The 24,300-nt window shown below is 40.0% G+C and overlaps 2 protein-coding genes and 2 long non-coding RNA genes across 4 annotated transcripts; all 4 read left to right on the plus strand.

Annotated features, from left to right (window-relative positions):
• The first annotated feature begins 45 nt into the window (after nt 1-45).
• Nucleotides 46-3,387, plus strand: ctsbb (cathepsin Bb). The gene is made up of 10 exons (XM_028605364.1): nt 46-105; nt 775-901; nt 1,008-1,093; nt 1,255-1,369; nt 1,478-1,593; nt 1,687-1,772; nt 1,867-2,010; nt 2,097-2,213; nt 2,921-3,049; nt 3,172-3,387. Exons 2-10 carry the CDS (start codon nt 776-778, stop codon nt 3,246-3,248), a joined length of 996 nt encoding a protein of 331 aa, XP_028461165.1. The 5' UTR covers nt 46-105; nt 775; the 3' UTR covers nt 3,249-3,387.
• Nucleotides 3,388-4,552: 1,165 nt separating this feature from the next.
• Nucleotides 4,553-11,977, plus strand: LOC114572842 (phospholipase ABHD3; the record flags this gene model as incomplete). The annotated part of the gene is made up of 10 exons (XM_028604625.1): nt 4,553-4,634; nt 5,253-5,263; nt 5,891-6,051; nt 6,261-6,443; nt 6,706-6,751; nt 7,240-7,352; nt 7,536-7,709; nt 8,490-8,538; nt 8,644-8,809; nt 10,189-11,977. Coding segments are annotated over 10 exons (1,191 nt in total), but the record flags the coding sequence as incomplete, so codon positions are not given.
• Nucleotides 11,978-16,966: 4,989 nt separating this feature from the next.
• On the plus strand, nt 16,967-17,623 carry LOC114572962 (uncharacterized). Its single transcript, XR_003694844.1, has 3 exons — nt 16,967-17,052; nt 17,308-17,413; nt 17,569-17,623. It is a non-coding gene; the product is annotated as an uncharacterized LOC114572962 (long non-coding RNA).
• A 4,822-nt stretch (nt 17,624-22,445) lies between these two features.
• LOC114572772 (uncharacterized) lies at nt 22,446-23,975 on the plus strand. Its single transcript, XR_003694825.1, has 4 exons — nt 22,446-22,526; nt 22,786-22,902; nt 23,203-23,265; nt 23,899-23,975. It is a non-coding gene; the product is annotated as an uncharacterized LOC114572772 (long non-coding RNA).
• Nucleotides 23,976-24,300: the final 325 nt, after the last annotated feature.

The raw sequence follows: 24,300 nt of genomic DNA on the forward strand, positions 1-24,300 counted from the left end.
TTCATGAATTGCTGCTTGTAAAAAACGCAGTAAGAAGTGAGAGGACTGGTGTTTAGTTCAGTGAGAGAAAGGAATTGTCCAGAACGTCGTTTGTCACAACTGCAGGTAAAAGTTAAGACTTAAGATTTGGGTGATTGTTTTTCTTTTATTGTGTCATTATGACTTGCATAAATATCTTTAATGATACTTGAGGTTCATAGTTGATTGTTAAAAAGCGTTTAATGTGTATACATGCCTTGATTCAGGTTAGCAACAAATATACTTCGAATTCAGCTGAAATTCTGATCTTTTTTCAGATATTTTTATGAATAAAAGTTATTAGTCACTTGATTCTCTGACTCGATCTCGAACAGATTTTACCACTAATAATCACTTACTGCCTGGGAAAATATGGTTTCAATAAAACTCAATATAAATTCTTCAAAATTAGTTTTGTTACATTTTTTTATAAGAACAGAGGTAGATTCTAATAAATAAATAAAACCATTACCTGCAACTACTTTGCATTCTCTAGTTGTGTTGTGCTTATGCAGGTCCAGCTCTGTCCAACTTCAAATTCTCTTACTCTTATTTATATTCACTGTATCAGAAATGTAAGATAATTTTCATATTTTGAGAAGAAACAACCAGATGTGACCTAAATTATACAGTCTTTGCCTTGTGATGCTTGTGCTGTAATGTTTAATAAAACAGCAACATTCCCCTTCTGAGTAGTGATGGACATACTGCAGCTGAGGTGATTTGGTTGTAGTCTGACTGTCATCTGTTTTGCAGGATGCATCCACTGGCTCTCTTTTGTGTACTTGTGACTGTCTCTGTCACCTGGGCGTGGCCTCACCTCCCTCATGCCTCATCCTCAGAGATGGTCGACCGTATTAACAAGGCCAACGCCACCTGGACGGTGAGTAAACTCAGGGTATTTCCTGCATTTCTGGCCACCTGAGGAAACCTGCTGTCACAGATTGTTTCTGTAATCTCTCATTTTAACTCCACTATATTTTCTCCAGGCCGGGCAGAACTTCCATAACATTGATATCAGCTATGTGAAGGGACTGTGTGGGACTATACTGAATGGACCCAAGCTGCCAGAGGTGTAAGTTTAATGAGGGTGTGTGGGCATGGATTTGTGTATTTGTGTGTGTGTGTGTGTGTGTGTGTGTGCGTGCAGTTGCAGTCTCTCACATGTCCAAACAGGTGACAGTCAGCAGGTTCATCTTATCTGCAGTGCTCAGTGACCATCCTCTCTCGTTAAAGGGTTCACAGTACTGAAGGCATAAAGCTTCCGGACAGCTTTGACGCACGCCAGCAGTGGCCCAAATGTCCCACAATCCAACAGATCAGGGACCAGGGATCCTGTGGGTCCTGCTGGGTAAGATATACCAACAAAAGGACAAGCTGTGGTTCAACTGAAACATTACTTAAGGGCATTTTAGAGCTTATCTTAAACCAGTGTTGCTTTTCTTTTTTTTCCCCACAGGCCTTTGGGGCAGCTGAGGCGATATCCGACAGGTTATGTATCCACAGCAGCGGTCAGATCTCTTTGGAGATCTCTGCTGAAGACCTACTGTCCTGCTGTGATGAATGTGGCATGGGGTGAGTATTTATGTAACAAAATGAATGTATTCTAGGTCTTTCAAGAGGACATTGAACAACAACGTTTGTGGTTTTATTTTCCTGTGGATGCAGCTGCTTTGGTGGTTTTCCCTCTGCTGCTTGGGAGTTCTGGGCAAAGAAAGGACTTGTGACAGGAGGCCTGTATGGCTCCAAAGTTGGTAAGCATATCCTAAGTGTGAACTGAGATGGATTTTTGACAGCTTTTCAGGAAGCATTAAAAGTCTGAGCTGAAATGAATGGTGTGTTTGACAGGCTGCCGACCCTACAGCATCGCTCCCTGTGAGCATCACGTGAATGGGACTCGTCCTCCGTGTCAGGGTGAAGGAGAGACTCCTAAGTGTGTGGAGCAGTGCATTGATGGATACTCACCGTCCTATCAGAAGGACAAACACTTTGGTACAGAGTCTAAAATAATGTATTTTCTTCCCCGGCAGTAGCTTCTCTGTTGTACATCGTTTTGTTTCCTTTGTCTCCCTCTTCAGGTAGACGCACATACAGTGTCCCGTCCAAACAGGAGCAGATCATGACCGAGCTGTACAAGAACGGGCCTGTGGAGGCAGCTTTCTCTGTATATGCAGATTTTCTGCTGTACAAGGCTGGTAAGGCTGGTTTTACTTTGTTGCCACATTAGCTATAACTCTGAAACTGTATACTGTGTGCACACAAACCTCTCCTCTACACACAGCAGCATGCGCACACACAGGAAAAGTAACCAAAGTCATTTACTACATTTGAAGCAGTTTCACTTCACCTCAGAATAAAAATCAACTTGAAACCTGCTTTAACCCTTTTATATATGTCAATGGCTTTAACCTGCTTTAACCTTCTTTATTTTGTCTATTTTAAATTTGATCAAAGACACAATATCATCATGCCATGTTTGCTTATTCATCTTCCAAATGTTAATCCTACTATAGTGGTTCCCAACCTTTTTGTCTCGTAAGCAATATGTGACCCCTTGTCACATATTAAGGCATTAGTGTGGACATGAGTGGTGAGCAGTTCAACCAAAGAGAGATTTTTCCTTCTCACATTGTTTCATTTGAGGGATTTGCACACGTCTGATGAGATAAACGTATTCAGTATTTTACAAGCCCAAAAAGTAAGAAAGGGTAAACATATATGTATGTAACTTTAATAAAACATATAAATGTAGTGATTTTGGTGGGTTGACTCTCACATTTTAGATGCTGGAGTTACTTAAACACATCACCAATCTAAAAGCGTAGTTTATTCTACAGAAATATTACCAGTTGCTGTCCTTTAAGCCCTGTGTTATTGAACTCATTGTTACTCTATATTGTAGGTGTGTACCAGCACATGACAGGGGAGATGCTGGGAGGTCATGCTATCAAGATCCTCGGCTGGGGAGAGGAGAATGGGACGCCCTACTGGCATGCTGCAAACTCCTGGAACAGTGATTGGGGAGATAAAGGTATGACAAAACCAGGGTCATGTTTCTTGGTCATCTATTTTTTCACTGTCACATAATTTGGTAATATGGTGAGTTATATGGTGAAGAAGTGTAAGTCATGTTTTTGTGTCTTCTCCTTTCAGGTTTCTTCAAGATCAAACGTGGAAATGATGAGTGTGGTATTGAGTCGGAGGTGGTTGCAGGAATTCCACTCAACTAGATTAAATGAGTCCTGGCTGCAAACAATCGTCAAATCAAGGCGATAAGGAAAGATAAAAATAAAGACCTCATTTTGTAAAAGACTTGAGTATTGCATTTAAAGGCATTCAAATATAGAGAGATTTCAGTTCATCATCAAGGAATAAATTGCACAACATGGTGAAACAAGAACTTTTGTGCTTGCGTTGTTATTGTTCTAAATAAATCATTATGTGTATCTCTAGTCCCCCCCCCCAGTAATAAAAGCAAGTTATCAAAAAAAAGGAACTAGTGGGATTTTTTTTAATGGAGACTGCATCTAAAACTTCAATTTAGATACTTTTGCATATCATATGAAGGTGTTATTGTTGCCTGTGTGTTATATGGTTTCAACATGGCAGATGTGAACTTCATCATAAAGGATTTTTTATTCTTACATAGCACGGATGTACAGTACAGAGCCTGAGGCGGCACCTCTTGCAAGGTACTGCATGGTGCTCATATAAGGGCTCTCGCTCTGCTTCCATCTCTAGGAAACACAATGGTGACAATATTTTCCATAAAAATATCCATTGAAGATTGTTAGGTGCAAATTCAGCACAATTTTGCACAAATTCAGTTTTTTCTTAAACTCCTGCAATTGGAATTTAGAATTACTTTATACCACCAATTTAATTTATTTGTTATAGTAATAAATTACATCCAATTGGAGTCCCAACATTCCCCTGAGCCTCAGCAACCAAACAGTAGGCCTATTCTTGAACTGGAATACTACCCTGCAGGTCAGGTGTGCTTTAATTTGCAATAATTTAATTAAACACACATTTGATTATTAATATGTGTGACGTGCAAGAGCACAGGGCATTTACCATATTATTTTCAAATAATGTTGTAAGCTACTAATGTAGGCCTATATTACCAAATGATTTTGATATTAATCAAATTACTACAAACTTATGGACACACATCACCTTAAATATTCGGGTCAGGGGCCCAGAGGCAGTTATACCCTGAATGTGTTAATAGCACGTAATTTCCTTGTCAAGTGGTTCATGCTGCAGAAGGTGGCGGTAATGCACCTGATACGGTTATATTAAATAGAAAAGAAGAACGGCGCATGCGTTTCAGTTCCACTTCCATATTTGTAGTCAGTCTATGCCCCCTAACTTGCCCTATGCTTTCTCCATGTTGAAGCTAACGGACCATAATATGCAATAGGGCGGACATTGACATTGGTGCTGTCGCTTTAAACATATCGGAGAACCAGGAAGCAGCAGCTAATGGAAAAACACCGCTGAATAAAAGCCTGCAGGTGGTGGATAACGTTACCGATACCGGGCCGGCTCCCATTACAGCCAGAGACGGTGTGACTGTAACACATCTTTAACGTTAGATGATGATGATAAAGGTTGTCGGGCATTACTGTACCTAACGTTACATGTCTTGCTGTCAGTTGTCTGTTCCGTTGTGTCGGTTAAGGAGTCATTTACCGTTACATACCTTGAGCTAGCAGGTTAGCTCTATTCTGTAGCTAACGTTTACTTGTGTGGCAAAAAGCCATGTTTGTATCACATTTGGAACTGTGGAGAACATATTGGGAGTGTTCCAGACCTTACACGGTGTACATCTGCTCCGTCACGGCCGCACTGTACTATCTGTGGGGCCGCAAGTCTCAGGTCAGTTACTGGGTTAACATAACGTTAGCTAGCTAAATAATGACCGCAGTTACGTCACGCTTTCTTTTGTATTTTATGTTATATTTTTCTTATTTTATTGTATTGTTCTCATTTATTTATTTCATCGTATTCTACTCGATTTTATTTTATTGTAGGTTTCTACTTTTTTGTAGCTTTTACTCTATTCGAGAATTTTTTCTTTTACTTGATTTATTTTTTTATATATTATGTTTCTTGTTTTTTATGTCTTTGTCGTAATTCGGCTAACGTTACTTAAATATATTTGTTGTATGTTACTTTCAAACTTTTCTATTTTTTTCCCGTCTTTTTTAAACGTTTTTGGTGATCAGGCAGCACAAAGGTGAGTGTCTTTAAGGTGACTTAAGTTTGCACAAGTTACTGTTATTTTACACACCAGCAAAATCCTACTATGAGCTCTTATGAAAATAATAATGTTAAATAACTTGTATGGTTTGTATATCAATCTTCAGGCCATCAAATGTTACTGTACTTTGTATTACAAAATTGAGGGCACTTTTATATTTGATATCGGGGGTGTTTGTCATGTACTTTTTACCACACCACTTAAACACACCCTGCTTTTAAAGCTCCATATCTCTCGTGGTGGCAAAACTTTTTACCACACCACTTAAACACACCCTGCTTTTAAAGCTTCATATCTCTCGTGGTGGCAAAACCTTTTACCACACCACTTAAACACAACCTGCTTTTACAGTTCCATATCTCTCGTGGTGGCTGTGGCAGTTCAACCCGGTGGCATGTCAAAGTGTCCTTGAGAAAGACACTGAAGACACTGAACTGTCTTCCCAGACGCTGCTATGTGGCTGTCCACTGCTCCTAATTAGGATGGGTTAAATGCAGAGATTCAATTTCACTACAATGTACTGTATAATTATATGTGACGAATAAATTAAATACAGTTTCTAACCTGTGTTTTTCATTTTAATTTTGTCTCTTCTCCTCCCAGGCACCAGCCCTGGTTTCTAGCAAGGCTTTTAGTGCATTCCTCCACAAGCACTGTCCTGTTGTGGCTGAGCGCTTCAGTCCCACTCCGTGGTGCTGGGGAGGCCGGCTTCAAACCCTGGTCTGTGCCCTCCTCAAGTCCAGACCCCCCGTCACTTATCGCAAGTAGGATGAACCACCTGCACAAGTTACCTTTGTTCTGTTATGCTCCGTTTGCTGACCAACACAGTCATCCTGTTATCTTTCTACAGTATCTATATATTTGTATAGTATTAAGTTTATTTGTTTCCAAACTAGCGGATCTTAACCTATAGAATGGTGAAAAGTAATTTTTGTGTTGTTAATGTACTAGTAATCCTCCCTTAATCCCTCAGTGAGCTGATCCGTACGGTTGATGGGGGTCAGATTTCTCTGGACTGGGTGGACAATTGGGAGAGTGCAAGCTACCCAGAATCCTCTACCCGCCCCACAGTACTGATCCTCCCAGGCCTGACAGGCAACAGCAAGCAGTCATATGTGCTCCATACCATTAGCCAGGCCACCCGCCGCGGCTACAGGTCAGTTGTGCTCCTCATCTGTTTGCCATCTTTCTTAAATGAGTGCCAAAATCACAAGTGAAATATTAACACCCTTATCATTTCTATTCAGTCATTTAATCAGAACTGAATTTATCTCCGAAGGAGTAACAGTGAAGTTTGAATTAAAGCAAGCAGGGACCTTATGTGACATGACTTAGTGGAATGTGTTTTATTTGCACTGAATTTTAGTGTCCAGTAGCAGCTGCAGTTGTTTACATGAACATTTCATTTTCTTTCTTAGATGTGTGGTCTTCAACAACAGAGGGCTTGGAGGGGAAGAGTTGTTGGTAAGTACAATGAATCGCTAATGAACTATGGTCATATATTATTTTATTTATATATATTTTATTTTATATTAACATTTAATTCTGCTGCTATTTCCAAAACATATTTAAGAATAAGACTGAAAAGACCAAAAACAATAATTAATTGAAAAAGTGTATCCAAAGCCTGATATAGCTTATATTTTACATCTGTGCCATAGATCCATTGTTGTCCATAAACTATGAAAAACACATAAATGCGCCGCACTGTTGTACTGGGTGGTGACATGTTCCTTCATAAGGATGAACCTGGGCACTGTAGTTTATTTTAGTCAAATACTCATTGGCGCACCAAATGTGTATTATTCCGTAACTGAAAATAGTCCCCCAACAAAGGCAATTTTTACTCCTGTTTTAGTAACCTTTTCTAAAAACTACAGTGCCTAGCTCTTCAAGAAAATCACTTGAACACAGCATGTAACACTCCTCCATTGTCCCTATGCTCGCTTCAGACGCCTGTCACCTACTGTGCAGCCAATACCTCAGATCTAGAGTGTGTGGTGCACCATGTCAAAGGACTTTACCCACATGCCCCTGTGCTTGGTGCTGGTGTGTCTATGGGAGGGTGAGTTGGTGCATGGTGTAATGGTTTTCAACTGCTTGCATTTCTCTGTTATCAAAAAGTTCTTTTATGGTGAATTGTATCCTATCTTTGTTTTCTTTCTCTACCTTCCCTTTAGTTACCTTTTTTTTGGGAAATTGCTGTTGTCCTTCCCTGTATTTTTTGTCTTCTTTCTCCCTTTTACAGCATGTTATTATTGAACTACCTGGCCCGTAAGCGTACAGAGTCAGGGATGGTGGCAGGTTTCACCATCTCTGTCCCCTGGAATGCACTGGAGTCCGCTGCCTCAATGGAAGAACCACTCAACTGGCTGCTCTTCAACAAATACCTCACGAGCGGCCTGTGTCATGCTGTTACTAGGTCAGATAAGTTGCCGTTTCATAACTTCCTGAGTTTAGTTTAACTATTCCGGGTTGTTGACCCTTTTGTCATTTTTTTTAATTTATTTTTTAAAGCACCCATATTATGTTCATTTTCAGGTTCATAATTGTATTTTAAGGTTGTACCAGAATAGGTTTACATGGTTTAATTTTCAAAAAACACCATATTTTTGTTGTACTGCACAGCTCTCTCTGACCGCTCCAGCTCCTCTTTTCACCTTGTGTTCAGGTCTCTGTAATAGCTACAGAGTGAGACCTCTTTTCTTCTGTACTATCTTTGATTGCACTCGCACATGCACAGTAGCTCAGATCGTGGCTCATGTCAGCTAGCTCCATAGACAGTAAAAAGGCTGTTTCTCCAACTTCGGTCAGTTACAAGTCAGGATTAGCTGGGAGACTTCTAAACGAGGGCGCACATGTAAGTAGTTCTTTTGTAGATTATGGTGAACTTGTGTGTGTTGTAGCAGTGCTTTGCTGTTGAGAACGAGGTAGCATGCTAACGGTTGCGGTTAACCAGCTCGTTTCCGCTAGTGACGTAGAAAGCTGTGCAGATTTTGACCAGCTCACCCGGAGACTGAAGGCAGGACACGTTCAGAAACCCGTATCTCACTCAAAACAGCATGGATGGATTTTTTTTTTTAAAGTTTGTACGCGTGTGGAGGCACCAGAGACTCAAAATAACACCCCAAATCCCAGAAAAAGTGATTTTTATTTTTATTTTTTTCATAATATGGGCACTTTAAACATCTGTTTCTTGCAGGCACAGGAAGGTTCTGGAGGAAGTAGCGGACATTGACTATGTCTTGAAGGTATGGCTTGTTTTTTTACATTGACTTTTTTGTAGTTTCTCATACCCATTTACGTGTGATGACTTTTCCTGTTCATTTTCATTTTATTTCATCCCTCTCTTCTAGGCCCAGACTATCCGTGAGTTTGACGAACGCTTCACCTCTTTGCTGTTTGGTTATAAAACTTGTACAGACTATTACCTTGATGCCAGCCCAGACAATAAACTCCCCAATACAGCAGTACCCATCTTGTGTCTCAATGCTGCTGATGACCCCTTCTCCCCCCAACATGGTGAGTAGACAACAGGAGAAGATTTTGTGTTCGGCTTACAGTATTTATTTATTTTTTTCGCTTGTGGTGACGTTTCAGTAATAATCAGATGCACCAGATCCACCAGATATTTCTATACGTGTATTAGGGATGCACCGATTGTTAAATTCTGGGCTGATACCAATGTTTATAATAAAAATTTGGCCTTTAGCCAATACCAATATTTTGTTGTAGTTGTTTACCCTTTTGTGACAGGGAAACAATGATCTTCATTATAAAAAATAATTGAACTGTTTTTGTGCATTTTGTAACACTGTAACACAGCTTTTATCAAGTAAACATCTTTGTCAATCCACTTTGCTGTGAAGCTAAGCATACTCCCATAAAGCCAGTAGCTCAAGAATGTGTGTGGCCACAATGTTGTAGATTTTGGGGAGACGGACGTCAGCAAAATGACAATGGGGCTGTGTGTAGGCATTAAACAGCTGGTCACTTCATACAATGAACTTCATCACTTTGTTAGTAATCCCTTTAGCTTTGGCGCGGTCCGTGGGGAATATTTTCACTTTCTCAAAAGCTGTGGTCATCAAGGACTGAGTATTGCTGGTGGCGGTTTATGTCACTGATCTTTCTCTGTGATACTCCCTCATGGCTGACATTTTCTTTTACTTTAAGCAAACCACACATGCGCATCTTTGACGTCTTACGTCATGCCAGTGTTGTGTCCAGTCAGTGGCTTCTTCTGAGTCAGGAGCTGCTGTAGCAGCATATTGTTGTTGAGTTTGACTGCAACAAAACAACGCATAGTAATCTGCCACTGCCATCTTATTTTCCATCGCACCAGTGTTGCGATGGCAAATAAACCACAACCTTAGTCTTTGGATATTGTTTTATTCCTTATTGTGTGTGTGTGTGTGTGTGTGTGTGTGTGTGTGTGTGTGTGTGTGTGTGTGTGTGTGTGTGTGTGTGTGTGTGTGTGTGTGTGTGTGTGTGTGTGTGTGTGTGTGTGTGTGTGTGTGTGTGTGTGTGTGTGTGTGTGTGTGTGTGTGTGTGTGTGTGTGTGTGTGTGTGTGTGGTCACTTGTTGAGCTGTTGCCAGCCAGTATTGACATCAAAACAAGAGTTACAATGTAACTACAGTTCTATGAATTATAGTTAGTTATATTTAGGCAATAAAATGGCTGAAAAGGTGGGTGCAGTGGTGTGTGAATGTATTTGAATGCATTTTAGAAATGTGTGAAGGGGTTTCCACCTAAAACAGAGTGTGAAGTTGCTCTTTAAGGTTTTCTTTTGTGCTGTGGTTAATATTTCTGTCTCCATGCTACTAAAAAGATGATTTATATCTTATGTTTTAGCATGGCTAACTCATTAATCTTTTTCAATGTATTTCTGTCCGCACAGCCTTCCCGTTGACCACAATCCAGAGCCTGCCTAACGTTGCTCTGTTGTTGACGGCCCACGGTGGACACATCGCCTTCATGGAGGGGTTTTTCCCCCGGGGTGAGAGCTACATGGAGCGCCTTTTTGGTCAGTTTGTCCAAGCTGCCTTTGAACACCCTAAGGACATCAAGAAAGCCTGCGGCATTAGGGAGGAGCATAAGAGCTGATCATCTTTCACCCCGTCACTTTGTACTCTGAACCTGACTGAATACAATAATGAAGAATATAAAAGTCACTGGCGTCATAGCAGTAGAACAGCAATTTACAAAAATGATTGTCCCGCTTTGCATGCTGTGATCTTACCACAGAAAATTGGTCCCCTCCATGTTTGCACGACTGTATTTTACCATCATATTACCTCACTGCAAATATGCTTATCTACCTCCTCATCGTCTCAGGTTCTCCTTTTATTGGGCAATCAACAAAGGTTTAAAGAAGTCTAGAACTCATTTTTTAAGTAGTCAAGAAATCTTGCAGCCAACTAATAAGTGAATGTCTAATAATATTGTATCAACACAAAAAACAATATATACTAGTAGTACTAATATTAGTGTATGAATTAATGAATGTTAATTTAAAATAAAAAAGTCAATAGACTAAATAGCTTTTAATCATGTTTTTCCCACACGCCGTCCCAATTGTACTTGGAGCACAATTACTCCCTGTTAGAAAATGAGTGCTTGGATTTTAGGAAGTATTTGAAATTTTTATTTAAATTAGAACAGTTATACAGATATACTGTTTGTTTTGCCTCATAAGCTACTTTGGTTTGGTGTAACATTCCTTTAAGGACTATACTTCCCCATGTTTTAGCCTTGCATGCATACTTTGCATACAATTTCTCAGTTTGTACCATACAGTGAGGTAATCCTGCCAACAGTTCAGTTGTCAGAACTGTCGGTCTCAACCTGAAAACAGCCACACACCAGGAATGAACATATCTGCTATGAAGAAAAGACTTATGGAATTGTAATATAGAATTCTCATCTGAGTTTTTGATTTTAAAACAAAATCTCAAATGTAAAAGTATTGTATGCTTGTATATGCTTTTGAAGTGTACAGGTCAAATGTAAATTATGCAGTACATCAAATGCGACTGAGCAAAAAACAATGTAAAAAGTACTTGGGGTATTTACACCTACAGTCAATAATTTAATTATTGACTGATTCTGAGTGATTCTGAATTTCTATGTATTGTAATCTGCCTTTTGTTTGTCACTGACGCACTTTTTTGTTAAGGTAATGAGCGATAGATAAAAGAATGTCTGTCACATATGTATTGTGGCCACCTTCAGTCCACATGATTATTTTTGATATGTACTTATAGAAGGTAATTGTGTATTTATAGAAGGTTGTGTGAATTAGTCAAGAATCTGTAGGTAGTGTATCACCAGTAGTGCACTGATGATACAAACACCATTTTATGATGCCAATACTAAGATATTTTCCCCCAGAAGCTGTTGCATATGTTGCTAATTGTTGGCTTATTGCATTTTATTTGCTGCTCAGCTGCTTGCAGATGTTCACCACTTTCACTTGCCTTTGACTGCTGTGATTTTTTTTTTTTAATGGACAAATGTTTATTTTCTGTTTAAGTTTCACTTCTGTACTACATGAGCTATAACCACAATCACGGTGTGTTTGCACTGTCAAATAAGATTCTTACCCTTCACCTGAAAGAACTTTGTGCATTATGAACTATTTGTTTTCTTGTGTATTGAATTACACTTGAATTAAAGAGTGACAATATTACAAATTGTAATCTCAGTTTGTGATTTTACATCTGGAAATGATTGTAAGCAGAAGATGTCTGTAAAGTGAACTCATTCTCATCAGTGGCTGTGGTATCAACAGGACTCCAGCCTGGGTTTGTTTTGATCGACACGTATCACCATGTTGGTCTTAATGGAAAAATGTTATAACACATGCACTGCCTGCCAACGAGTTCGCTCCGGTTCCACAGAAATCCAAGATCCTTTTTTATCTCTGATCGGTGGGGTCGTTTATGTCGTTGATTAACCAGACAGAGTATAAATAATTAACTGCGACCAATAAAGGCCCACACCCTCTGTCACAACGCTAACCCTTCAGCGTCATTTAGAATCATTTAATGACGCTGCAGCCTGGAAAAACATCCAGTGGCATCTACTCTGTGGAAAAATAGGAACCTAATGAAGTAGGCACTTTTCTAACTCTGGCAGATGTAATCAGCGTTGTCCTGGTTGCCCTCAACTTTTGAGAACTCCAGCTGTCAGTTGGTGAATGGAATTGGATTTATAAAGCACCTTTCTAGTCTTCAAACCACTCAAAGTGATTTAAAATGCCACATTCACCCCATTCGCACACAGTCATACACTGATGCAAGGTCCAATCTGCTCATCAAGATCTAATAATCTCATCATTCAACACTTCGATACACCACAGCTGCCCCAGTTATGTGAATGTGTCTCTTAGAGAAAAAGTACTACATGTGATCATATTGTAAAGACATATGGTAAGAGTGATGGTAAAGAGAGTCTTTGAACAACTGTGGACCTTTTTCATTGGTTTACAAAAACATCAAGGTAGAAGAAGGTGGAAGAAAGGGTTTCAATTCACTTTCCGCCATATTTTACAATGACTTTCTGATTGTTTGTCTTTTACGTCAGCATGAAATAACATATCACTACTTAATGTTTTAAAGTAAAAAAAAAAACAACGTGGTACACAGATTCATTTTGAGATAAAAATGCATTGAAATAACAAAAGAAAATCTTGTTTAAATGTGCATTTTGCATGATTTTTACACCCCAACTTCAGCTATCTCCCCATTCCATCCTACTCCTCCTGGGAGGAGCCTCAGGTTATCGTTAATAATTCAACACCAGAGCGGCTGAGATTGACAGATAGAGAAAAAGAGGAGGAAAGATTTAGAGTGAGAAAGAGAGAGAGAGAGAGAGCCAGAGAGAAGTAAAAATAGTGAAAGCTGAAGAGCAGAAATGGCAATGTAAGCTGAGAAAGTGTGCAGCGGTAGAAGAAGTAATGCTAGTAAGGGTTGCAGACTGCATGCTTGTATCTGCTCAGGTGTGTCTGGGGGTCAGGCAGGTCTCAGATATTGAACACACAGGGTCTCTACAGCTGAAAGTGGATCTTGTGAGCACTTCAGGGTGATTATTTAGCTCCTATGATCCATGAAGCCTCTATAGGCTGGACAGACATTCATCTACTCTCCTGATCCACACACAGCCTGCAGGTGAGTGTGACTCTGTCTACATATCACGTCATTGTGACTTTGAGACTTGGATGTCACGATGTGTCAAATTCAGACTTATTCAGGCTTGTAAACAACAAAATACACATTTTTTTGTGCCTTCCCTCACTGAGGCACTAAAGTTGTTGCCATCGCAATTTCATTAAATAAAAATATAATGATCTGCATGTAAAAAAAAAAAAAAAAGAGTCCATCTTAAACACACCGGCAGACTAGACAAATGCTGTCTCCAGGTTTCTATTACAGAGCACCTTATGAGAATTCAGCTGTAGTTACACTTTGCATGAATAAGTAATGAGACAGTATGGAGTGTACAGTTTGTATTAGTATAATGGTGATCAGTCCAGTATCATGTTCCTCCTGTGCAGCTGAAAAGCAGACAGAATTGTTTTTTAGCTCATTTCCCCCGGAATCATTTAATCACTACTTACATGAATGTTGTTTCATTGATCATTGTTAAAAAATATGTATCAAACTTTATCGTCTTTAAGAGAAAAAATACCTAAAATATCTCAGTATTTTGTAGCCATTGCATCATCTAAATAAAAGAATAAAACAGCCAATACACAACCAGCAGCGTGCAGCTACTTATTGTCGCCCAGGGCTAGGCAAGTTAACTGTGAGTGTTTTTTTCTTCAATAAATGTTGACCAGCAGGTAAATAAAGGTTATCATCCCAATCTGCCCCAGTTGTCTTTCTTTATAGCTGCAAGTTGCTAGAAAGCTTACAAATGTTGTTTGTCCACAGCTCTGTCTGTGCATGTTTGATGTGTGAAAAGTTAATGAAAATCCCTGAGGCAAATTTGACTTTGTGGTATGTAGCGACGTGTTTTTTATTGCCGTTTCTGTTCCCTGTACCATTTTAATGGCCATTAGGCCTTGTCATTCCTGCAGCACAGGCCTGTTAACTCCTGCCACTACAGCTGCATTGTGTTATGCATTGGACTAGATGGTCACATTGTTGTTGATCGTGAATCATTGGTTTAATGGAAAAATATCACATCCAATTTAGGTGACTGCTGTCAAGATGTATTTCAAGGGTCTAATGTTCTCATTTAACTCTTTGTCAGTATCACCTTCTGTCCAGACTGGCATCAAATAAACAATCATCTTTAATGGTGGAACAGGAGCCATTTCATATTTTTTCGTCACAGTTTGTTGGGACTTTATGATTCCCTTGAACATCATGTCTAATCTCATAGCTGTCCAATGTTCAGGGTGCGGCAGTTGTAACTGGGGCGGGGGTCATGTGAGCACAGTGAGGCAAACAGCTCACCCACCTCTGGCTTTAAGGCAAGTGTGTTTAGGATATTGGCCCGGTAACCTTGTGCTTGTAATGATTGCGGTGTTTGGCCTGTCAATAGAAGTGTAAACATTTTTCTATTAAAAGCTAAATGAAAATGTTGGTGGAGCCTCTTATCAAGGCTTTTGTGTACAGATCATCTGCATGACAAAAAGATAGTGGATCTGGTATGTGGTTAACCTATCTCATGCTGTGTCAATTAATTTGTTTGCAATCATGCGCATATATTTGTTGCTAGGCTTTGTTGCACTCTCAAACTTAAACACTAAATTATATCGCAGAGCTTGTTAATGTCACACAAGCAGAGAGAATAAATAAATACATTCACATACAACCTGTAATAAGTGAGCTAATAAGGAAGGTTTTTGTACTATTTTGACAGCTTCTGCACCTCGATCAGGTGCAGTATCAGATCAGTAGCACAAGCTGTCAGGGTGTGACAGCATTCAGAAAGCACCCTGTTGACTGTCCATCATTAGTCTGCATTATTCAGCGGAGCTCTCGCTGTGTGCAGGCAGCGCAGTAGAGTTCAGTGCCTTGTGAAAAAGCCATCAGTATACAAACACACAGTCTCCCCACACATATCAGCATGTTTGGTTCTGATTTTCTGTCTGTGTTCAGATGCATAATTGGAATTTACCTCTGATTGTGCTGCAGTTCATCTTGCCTCCCATATATCTTTATTTCTTTGTATATCCTCCCCCTGTAGTCATGGAGAAGCAACTAGAAGAGCTGAAGCAGCAGCTAGAAAAACAATGTATGATTAACCAGGAGCTGCAGAGGCAAAACAAAGACCTGGGTGAGTACACTCATAACTATATCACATCAAAGAGGAACTTCACATTGAACCACACCCAATAAGGAATTGATCGCAGTAACAGACTTTTAAAAAAAACATCTTGCCAAACACACACATATGGGTTAGCTCATCCTACATATATTGTATCTATGTACATTGGCACCAGAGAGCACTGACACATTTATTTTTTTTACCATGCCCTGTCCAGTACATATCTTAGTCACTTTAATAAATAACTTTTAGGGTTCGTCATAAAAACTTTTTATGTTAAGAAAATGAATGCACATGCGCTGTAGAAACCTGTTCCTTGTGATGTTTTGTACATTGAATATGCTTCTCTGCTTTTATTCTTATAGAACAAAGACTGCAGGAGAAAGAAAAACTTTTGCAGAATCTGGACAGTCAATATCATAATCTGGGTAAGAGGACAACATGGGCACCAGGGGCGGACACACACACACACACACACACACACACACACACACACACACACACACACACACACACACACACACACACACACACACACACACACACACACACACACACACACACACACACACACACACACACACACACACACTCACACACACACACACACAAACTAGGTGAACTTTGATTCAACTTTCAGCTGCAGCCGTTTTACAGTAGTTAACCCTCTCTTTGCGTTCCTCTGTTTGTCTGTCTCAGAGTTTCCCTCTCAGAGCGGTAATGAGATTGAACCGGAGGTCAGGATGAGCCGTGCGGCTGTCATTGCCTCAGAACCGCTCCCTGAGAACCTGGAGATTACACGCATGAGGGTCAAGAAGACTGTCAGGTTGGTAATCAGTACTGATTACGACAGAATGACTGCCTTGGGTTTTTTTTTATTTGCCATTGTGACAAATCTGATGTAGGCCTAATTGCTGCACACATCAAACACCCAAGTAATGTATGATGGGCTTACATGCTGAGTAGGAGCTCCCCCGAGATTTGAATGACCTTAGATCAAGATGACTTCTCTCACCTCCCATCATCAGCGAGACAAACCTGATCATCAAAGCCATCCAGAAGAATGACTTCCTGAGCCGCCTCGACGATGAGCAAACAGCCATGATGGTGGACCTCTTAGCGGTATTTAACTTCAAACCGGGAGATGACATCATTAAAGAGGGCTCTGAAGGAGACAGCATGTACATAGTAGCAGGTGGGGACACGCCCCTGTGGCTGCATGTAAATGATGTTCTAAGACTCTGTTTTGATTTGAAAACCCCTTATTTAAAAAAAAAAAAAAATCATCAATACAATACTATAAGTTGAACATATATTTAGAAAACATATTTCTCTATAGAGCAACTTTGTTTTTCTTCCACCTTTTCAGCTGGTGAGCTCCTCGTCACCCAGGCGGGCCGGAACCTCCGCAGCCTAACCACTGGTGATGTGTTTGGGGAGCTGGCTATCTTGTACAACTGCAAACGGACAGCAACAGTCAAAGGTCAGCCCATGTAATCATGAGTCTTGGAAGTAAATATTACCGTGGGATTGTTTAGCTTACTATATGTATAAATAGCGTATGTGTTTTGTGTGGTACCTTGGGGTTAGTTGTGTTTCTAGCAGCTGTTTAAGGATCTGCACCTGTGTGTTTCAGTTTTCTTTAATTTAAGTCTATAACGGCTCCTTTTACTCTTTTCTAATGACAGGAAAGCCAGACTATACAGTCTTAACTTTTCATCACTGTCACTTGTTGCAGCAAAGACAGCAGTGCGTCTGTGGAGCATGGAGCGACAGACCTACAGGACGATCATAACCAACAAGTCCAAGAAGAAACGGGAGCAGCTCATGGGCTTCTTGAAGACGTGAGTTTATAAACTCAGCAGCGAGTAGGAATTTAATATCCTGTTTGATTTGGTTTCCTCTTGCATCACACTGCCATAACAGTGCTTTTTCACGGCTTAATGAACCATACAACTATTTCTAACTCTGCTGCTATATTTTCTATATGCTGTCACAGGTCTCATACTCTAAAGGACCTGAATGATGTCCAGTTGTCCAAAATCCTCGACTCTATGGAGGAGGTGTGTACTTAGATGTCCCACTGTAAACTTTGAGTTTTACAAGTGGCTTTTACTCGTGTGAAAACACAGTAGAAATCCAGTTTTGGTGTGCTAATTAAACACATTTTTAAGCATCTGTTTTTTTTAAGATAAACTCAAAAATAATATTAAGCTAAAATCAAAGATGTTTTTTTAGTTCCTGAAATGCTGACATATTTGAAATCTCAGTAGCCTGGAAAGAAGGAATTTTCAAGGCACTCTGTGTAATATGTGTGGCTTCTGTAAATCCCATTTTAAGGTATTTTTAAAACAAACATATTTGATACAGTTTTGTCGGTATATGGATATGACCCATATTGTTCTGATCATGCTTGTTTTGTTTTCCCCAGGTGAAGTACCAGGATAAAGATGTTATAGTTCGAGAAGGAACGGAAGCAAACACGTTCTACATCATCCTCAAAGGAGAGGTAGGCCTCCCGTGGTGTCATATGGTGTGCACAAACTCATATTTAAATGTTGTTTGTCTCTTCCTCCCTCTCATGTGTGTTCCCCTCCCTCAGGTCCTGGTGACTAAGAACGTGAATGGGCATCAGAAGCAGATCCGTAGAATGGGAAAAGGAGAGCATTTCGGGGAACAGGCCCTCATACGGTAACCATGGCAACACAGCACATGCCTAAGGGCATTTGTTGGAGCCTTGTGCACTATCCACTGCTCTGTACACCTAATTTTGTCTGGTTTGGCTGATCTCTGACATTATGGTTGTAGCACCTGACGATTATCTTCTAAATGTGAAAATCGTTGAGTGATGTAAAAACTGCTTCACCAAATTTAGAAGAACCTTTACCTACATTAATCAGTGCTGGTGATGTGTAAATCAGCCAGTAGTAAAGAGTATAACATTAATTTAGTTTCTTAGTTTTTCAATTTATTCTGTAGCAAACCTGTAGCTGGATGTTGTGAGTGTCTATATAACTGCATAAAATCATATTCATATACAAACATGTTGTGTATAATCTACGGTACAGTCACATACTCATTGATTTGATAATATGAGAGCTTTTTGTAAACATATGTTTATTGATTTTATATATTTAACAAGTTATATATAATAATGATAATAATAATGATAATAATAATGCTAGTACTAAAAACAAAATCCACATAGATAAAAACTTGTTTCATGGCGTCCCATGTCCCATGATTCACTGTGGTCATCTTAGAATGACATCAAAACGATGATCATCACTTAGCTTTTTGTGCTAAATGTCCTGGGTTTATATACAATGTAAATTTACAATATCACACAAAAATCAAAAATACAAGGTTTTGTGATACAAGCACAACGCAACAAGCAAAACGTAGATGAACTCAACTGGTACATTTTTTGTACATTTTGGTAAAACTTTAAAAGTAATATAGAAATGTCAATGTTATTTCTGAATGTGGTATTAAAGGTGCTGTAGGTAGGAGAAAAGAAAAGAAAAGAATTGAATTTGAACATCAACAACTTCTCAGTCCCTCCCCCCTTTCTGCTAAAGCCCAAAACGGTCTCCTAAGCCCCTCCCCCCACAAGGGAGAATGAATGCGTGTGCATGAGCAGTGATTGACATGCAGTTAGACACCCCCCCTGGCCATGATTGGAGCATCTGAACAGGGAGCGGTGGGTTTTTGCAAATCACACTACAGGCTGTAGGTGGTGTCAGAGGAGCCAGATTCTTTTTTAAATTACCTGCTTTATGTACTTCAAGTCTTACCTACTGCATCTTTAATGACTAAAAAAAGCAATTAGACATAAAGAAAGGAACATGAGACTAAAATATAGTAAAAATATGATCACTCACTAAGATTGAGTATGGCAACCATTCCTCACAATAAAATTAGTTTGTGTCCTTTGCCTCACCCTTTCAGTTTTATCAAATTTTTGACACAAAAATCAGTTTGAGGTGTTGACAAATGTATATTTATGGTAATGACATTTTTCTGAGTTGACTTTTTTTTTCCTCCTGCAGGGAAGTGTTGAGAACTGCCACCTGCAGTGCTGACGGGCCTGTTACCTGCTTCTCCATTGACAAGGAGTGAGTCTGGCTCACCACGAAACTCTGAGTGTAAATGGATGTGATGTTCCTGTTCAGTCAGGCTGATGCTGCCTGAGAGAAAGAGAGATCCTTCAGCGAATTCCACCAGTGCATTAGTTCTCTGTCGCTGTCGCCTTGTTTGCACTGTGTGCTTTTCTAATAGAATGCAGTTTGTCTAACGATGCCTTTCTTTTAGGGTATTTGAAGAGACAATTCCTATAGAACACCTGGAGGTGTTTGACGAGTACGTACTGCAGAACGTTTTTTGTTTTATGACCATGAATCTATTTCCCCATCTTGGGGAGAATAGTGGGATGTGTAAATGACTAATACTGTCCTGATTCATTTGTTTATTACTCCCAGCTCCAAAGTGCTGCAGGAGGTACAAGTTCCAGAAAGGCCGAGGTGAGTAGTTGTGGAAGCTGATAAGACTTGCAGGCTGAAAGCTGTAACACAAACATGTAAATCACAGAAATGGGTTCCTTGAAATGAAATAGCATTAGTGAAAAGTTCTCTGTGTGTCTCGGTCAGTCCCAGCTCCACTCTGAGGTTTAAGGACCTGGTCCCTGTGCCATACCAGGAGGGTCGCTATCAAGGAGATCCCGTCACGCTTGGAGTTGGAGGGTTTGGTCGTGTTGCGCTGGTGAGTTCCAATATTCGCTGGAATGTAAAATGCATCACTTCTCTTATACAAATCATATTAGTATTAGTCATTTCATTGAGTGAGTACAAAATCTTTTCATCATTTTTTTCTGGTTAAAACACATTAGACTGAAGCCCAGTAACAAATAGAAGGACTGGAGCTAGAATCCTAAGGGACTGTACGAAAATTATTGGGATGTGGAGAGGGGCTGGATCTAATATTTTATTTTATTGAAAAGCAAGGCCCTTCCATGTGACAATTATATTTACCTTGGACCCTCCCCTTAACAAGTGAAGAAAATAGTGTCTTACTTTTAAGGAAATAGCTTTTTACAAGGGAAGAATGAAATAAAACAATTAAATCAGAGATGAGAAAGAGACCCACTCCTGTTTCCCCCAAAGTTTTCAACTACCCCTGCCCCTTTTTAAAAAAAAAGGCATTTTTGGCCTTTATTTGATAGGACAGCTGAAGACAGGAAAGGGGGGAGAGAGAGGGGGAAGACATGCAGCAATGGGCTGCAGGTCGGAATTGAGCCCGGGCCGCTGCGGTAAGGGCTGAGTCTTAGTACATGAGGCGCACGTTCAACTAGGCGAGCTACCATGGTGTACAACTCCCCCTCCACTTTAACAAAACAGATAACCCTCCCCCTATTCTGAGCCCTCTCTCCATAATAATTTTCATACAGTCCCTAACAAATCCAAAGTATGCAGAAAGTCACAGAAAGAAAGTTCAAACTATAGTCTACAGTATGAATAGGAAAATATCAGGTAGCCTGTCGACCTTTCAAGATATTAATACCACATTCAGAAAAGAACATTGACATTTCTATTTTACTTTTAAAGTTTTACTAACATTTTCTCCGTACCAGTTGAGTTCATCTAAGTTTTGCTTGTCGTGTTGTGCTTATATAACAAAACCTTGTATTTTTGTAAATTTACATTTTATATAAACCCAGGATATTTAGCACAAATAGCTAAGTGATGATCATCGTTTTGATGTCATTCTAAGATGACCACAGTGAATCATGGGACATATTACGCCATGAAACGAGTCAGCAAGAAGCTCATTGTTGCCAAGAGACAGGAGGAGCACATGTTGTTTGAGAAAAAGATCCTCAAAGCCACCCAGTGTGACTTCATCGTCAGGTATCTACGATCACGCACGCATGCACGCACGCACGCACACACGCACGCGCACGCACACACACACACACACACACACACACACACACACACACACACACACACACACACACACACACACTTTAATCCTGCTTTTCCATTCTCTCCCTGCAGGCTTCATGCAGCTTTTAAGGACAAACAATACATCTACATGGTCATGGAGTTCTGTGCTGGAGGAGAGATCTGGACCAAACTCAAAGAAGTGTGAGAAAACACAGACAACGACTAATTTCCTCATTTAGATGTTTGTTCAAGCAGAATATTGGGTGCGCTGTTACTCAGGGAGATCAACGTTCAAAGTACAGTGAATTTGCACCTACAGTAGCTGCCAGTACAGAGAAATACAGTTGAAGCTGTTACCCAAAGAGCAATCTGCAGTGCTAACAATGAAATGAACTTGAGTTTTTCAGAGCTGTTCGTGCCCAGACAATGAAGATAGATAGATAGATAGATAGATAGATAGATAGATAGATAGATAGAAAAGTGATGGAAGGTAATAAATTAGTTTGAAAACAAATTAAGCGAGCAGAGGAGGAAGTTCTTGGAGAAGGGTGTTTGAACTTTCCATGTCTCTGTGATTTCAGAGGGCGTTTTGACGAGCCCATGGCTGTGTTCTGCACTGCCTGTGTGGTGGAGGCCTACGCCTACCTCCATAAGAAGAACATCATGTACAGAGACCTGAAGCCTGAGAACCTGATGCTGAACATAAAGGGCTACGTTAAACTGGTGAGTACCAATCTGTGTACAGTATGTGTGTCCGTTCCTTCAAGCTCGCTAGTGTTTTCACATGCAGGTGCTTACCTAGCTGCTGGTATGATAATGTGCCTGTGTGCATGTGTGTGTTTCTGCAGGTGGACTTTGGTTTTGCAAAGGAGTTGGTGCGTGGTGAGAAAACCTACTCATTTGTGGGTACTCCTGAGTACATGCCCCCAGAGATCATCAAGAACCAGGGACATGACTTTGCAGTTGACTTTTGGTCCCTTGGCATCCTGATCTATGAGCTATTGGTGGGAAGGTATTACTTATTCACCTGCCCTTATTTGGAAGCAAGCATTTCGTCTCCTATGGTTCATATCTGACAAGCTTGTTTTATTACATGACCTAAGATTTTTCATTTTTAAGTAAAAGAATGATTTTATGTCACAAGAGGGTCACAACACAAATGTTAACCAGTAGATGGCAGCAGGGAAATATGCACAATCCAGTATCTGCAGTCACAGGTTCAGACTGTCAAAACAATAAAACATCACTCTTCTCTATTTTTAACTTAACAGCCCTCCATTTTCAAGTTCAGAGCCTCAGAAGATTTATGCCAAGATTTTGGACGGGGTGCTTAAGTATCCACCTTACATGAGCGAGGCAGCCAAGTCCATTATCAGCAAATTATGCAGGTGAGAAGATTATATTGACTGCATGTTGATTGAGATGTAATTTACTTGTAATCCCTTATGAATGAATATGAACTCAATGTGTTGCCTGATAACTTTCTAATAAAATAGAGCGATCATATAATATGTATGTGAAGATTATGGATGTTTGAGTATATCATAGTTACACCCAGTGTGAATTATGAATTATGGAACATATCTTTCACTGTATCACAATATGCACTTGTATTTTAATGGTTTTTAGATGCAAATCCCTTGAAAAGTGGAAATAATTAAATAAATGTATTGTGTTTTTGTATGCAGACCTCGGCCAGGTCAGAGGTTAGGAAACACCAAGAATGGAATCAAAGATGTCCGGCATCACAGGTAACCATGGCAACATGTCACATGTTAGTGATTCCTCATAACCCTTGGGGTGAAAAGGCACATAAAGCATTGACCAGTTGGCCTTTTTTATTTTTTTAATTAAAGGTTCCATGGCATGACAATTTCACTTTATGAGGTTTTTTAACATTAATATGCGTTCCCCCAGCCTGCCTATGGTCCCCCAGTGGCTAGAAATGGCGATAGGTGTAAACCGAGCCCTGGGTATCCTGCTCTGCCTTTGAGAAAATGAAAGCTCAGATGGGCCGATCTGGAATCTTCTCCTTATGAGGTCATAAGGAGTAAGGTTACCTCCCCTTTCTCTGCTTTGCCCGCCCAGAGAATTTGGCCTGCCCATGAGCTACAGACACAGAAATGGCACATACTAAGGAAAGATCATTGTGGGACTGGCTCTAGTGGCTGTAATTCTGCACCAAGGCTGAATTTTGGGGAAGAGACTTCAAATACAGTATTAGCGGACCACTAAGGTCTATATAAAAGCATCCATAGAGCACCATGTCATGGGACCTTTACACTATGTTTGTTTTTGCTCCATTGTTGACTGAGCTTTTTGATTTGAGTTATTTCTCACTCTCAGTATATTTGACCTGTAATGCCCCTCATCTTTCCCTTCAGGTGGTTCAGTAGTATGAACTGGCACAAGCTGCGAGTAGGTCAGCTCGACGCCCCCACAGTCCGGCTCATACGCAAGGCAAGTCAAACCTAGCGGAGTTTCTTTTACTATTGTGTCAAAAGTGACTTAGACCATTTGTTTTGGTTAAGGAAAACATAGCCAAAGAACAGCTGGTTTACTTCCAGAGATGATTTTGTACAGTCACTTTTAGGATTTTTAAAGCCCTTTAAAACGTGGTTTCAAATCATTCCCTATTTATTTATAACATTGGCTATGCATTACTAAATGTGCAACAATCAAAGTTACATTTTGAAAAAAAAATCTTTAGATATTATTTATCAGGAGCAATACTGTTAACAGAAATGTCTCATGTCAAATAAGACAAATGTTAAGACTTTGGCAGA

The sequence above is a fragment of the Perca flavescens genome, chromosome 18, assembly GCF_004354835.1.
Source record: "Perca flavescens isolate YP-PL-M2 chromosome 18, PFLA_1.0, whole genome shotgun sequence".
In the NCBI taxonomy this organism is placed as follows: Eukaryota; Metazoa; Chordata; class Actinopteri; order Perciformes; family Percidae; genus Perca; species Perca flavescens.

What these genes read in the sequence shown, in the direction of transcription:
- ctsbb (XM_028605364.1), top strand. Translation starts at nt 776, where the DNA reads ATGCATCCACTGGCTCTCTTTTGTGTACTTGTGACTGTCTCTGTCACC. An exon ending in GATCCTGTGGGTCCTGCTGG is followed by an intron (nt 1,370 to 1,477) that starts GTAAGATATACC and finishes TTTTCCCCACAG; the next exon opens with GCCTTTGGGGCAGCTGAGGC. An exon ending in CCTGTATGGCTCCAAAGTTG is followed by an intron (nt 1,773 to 1,866) that starts GTAAGCATATCC and finishes TGTGTTTGACAG; the next exon opens with GCTGCCGACCCTACAGCATC.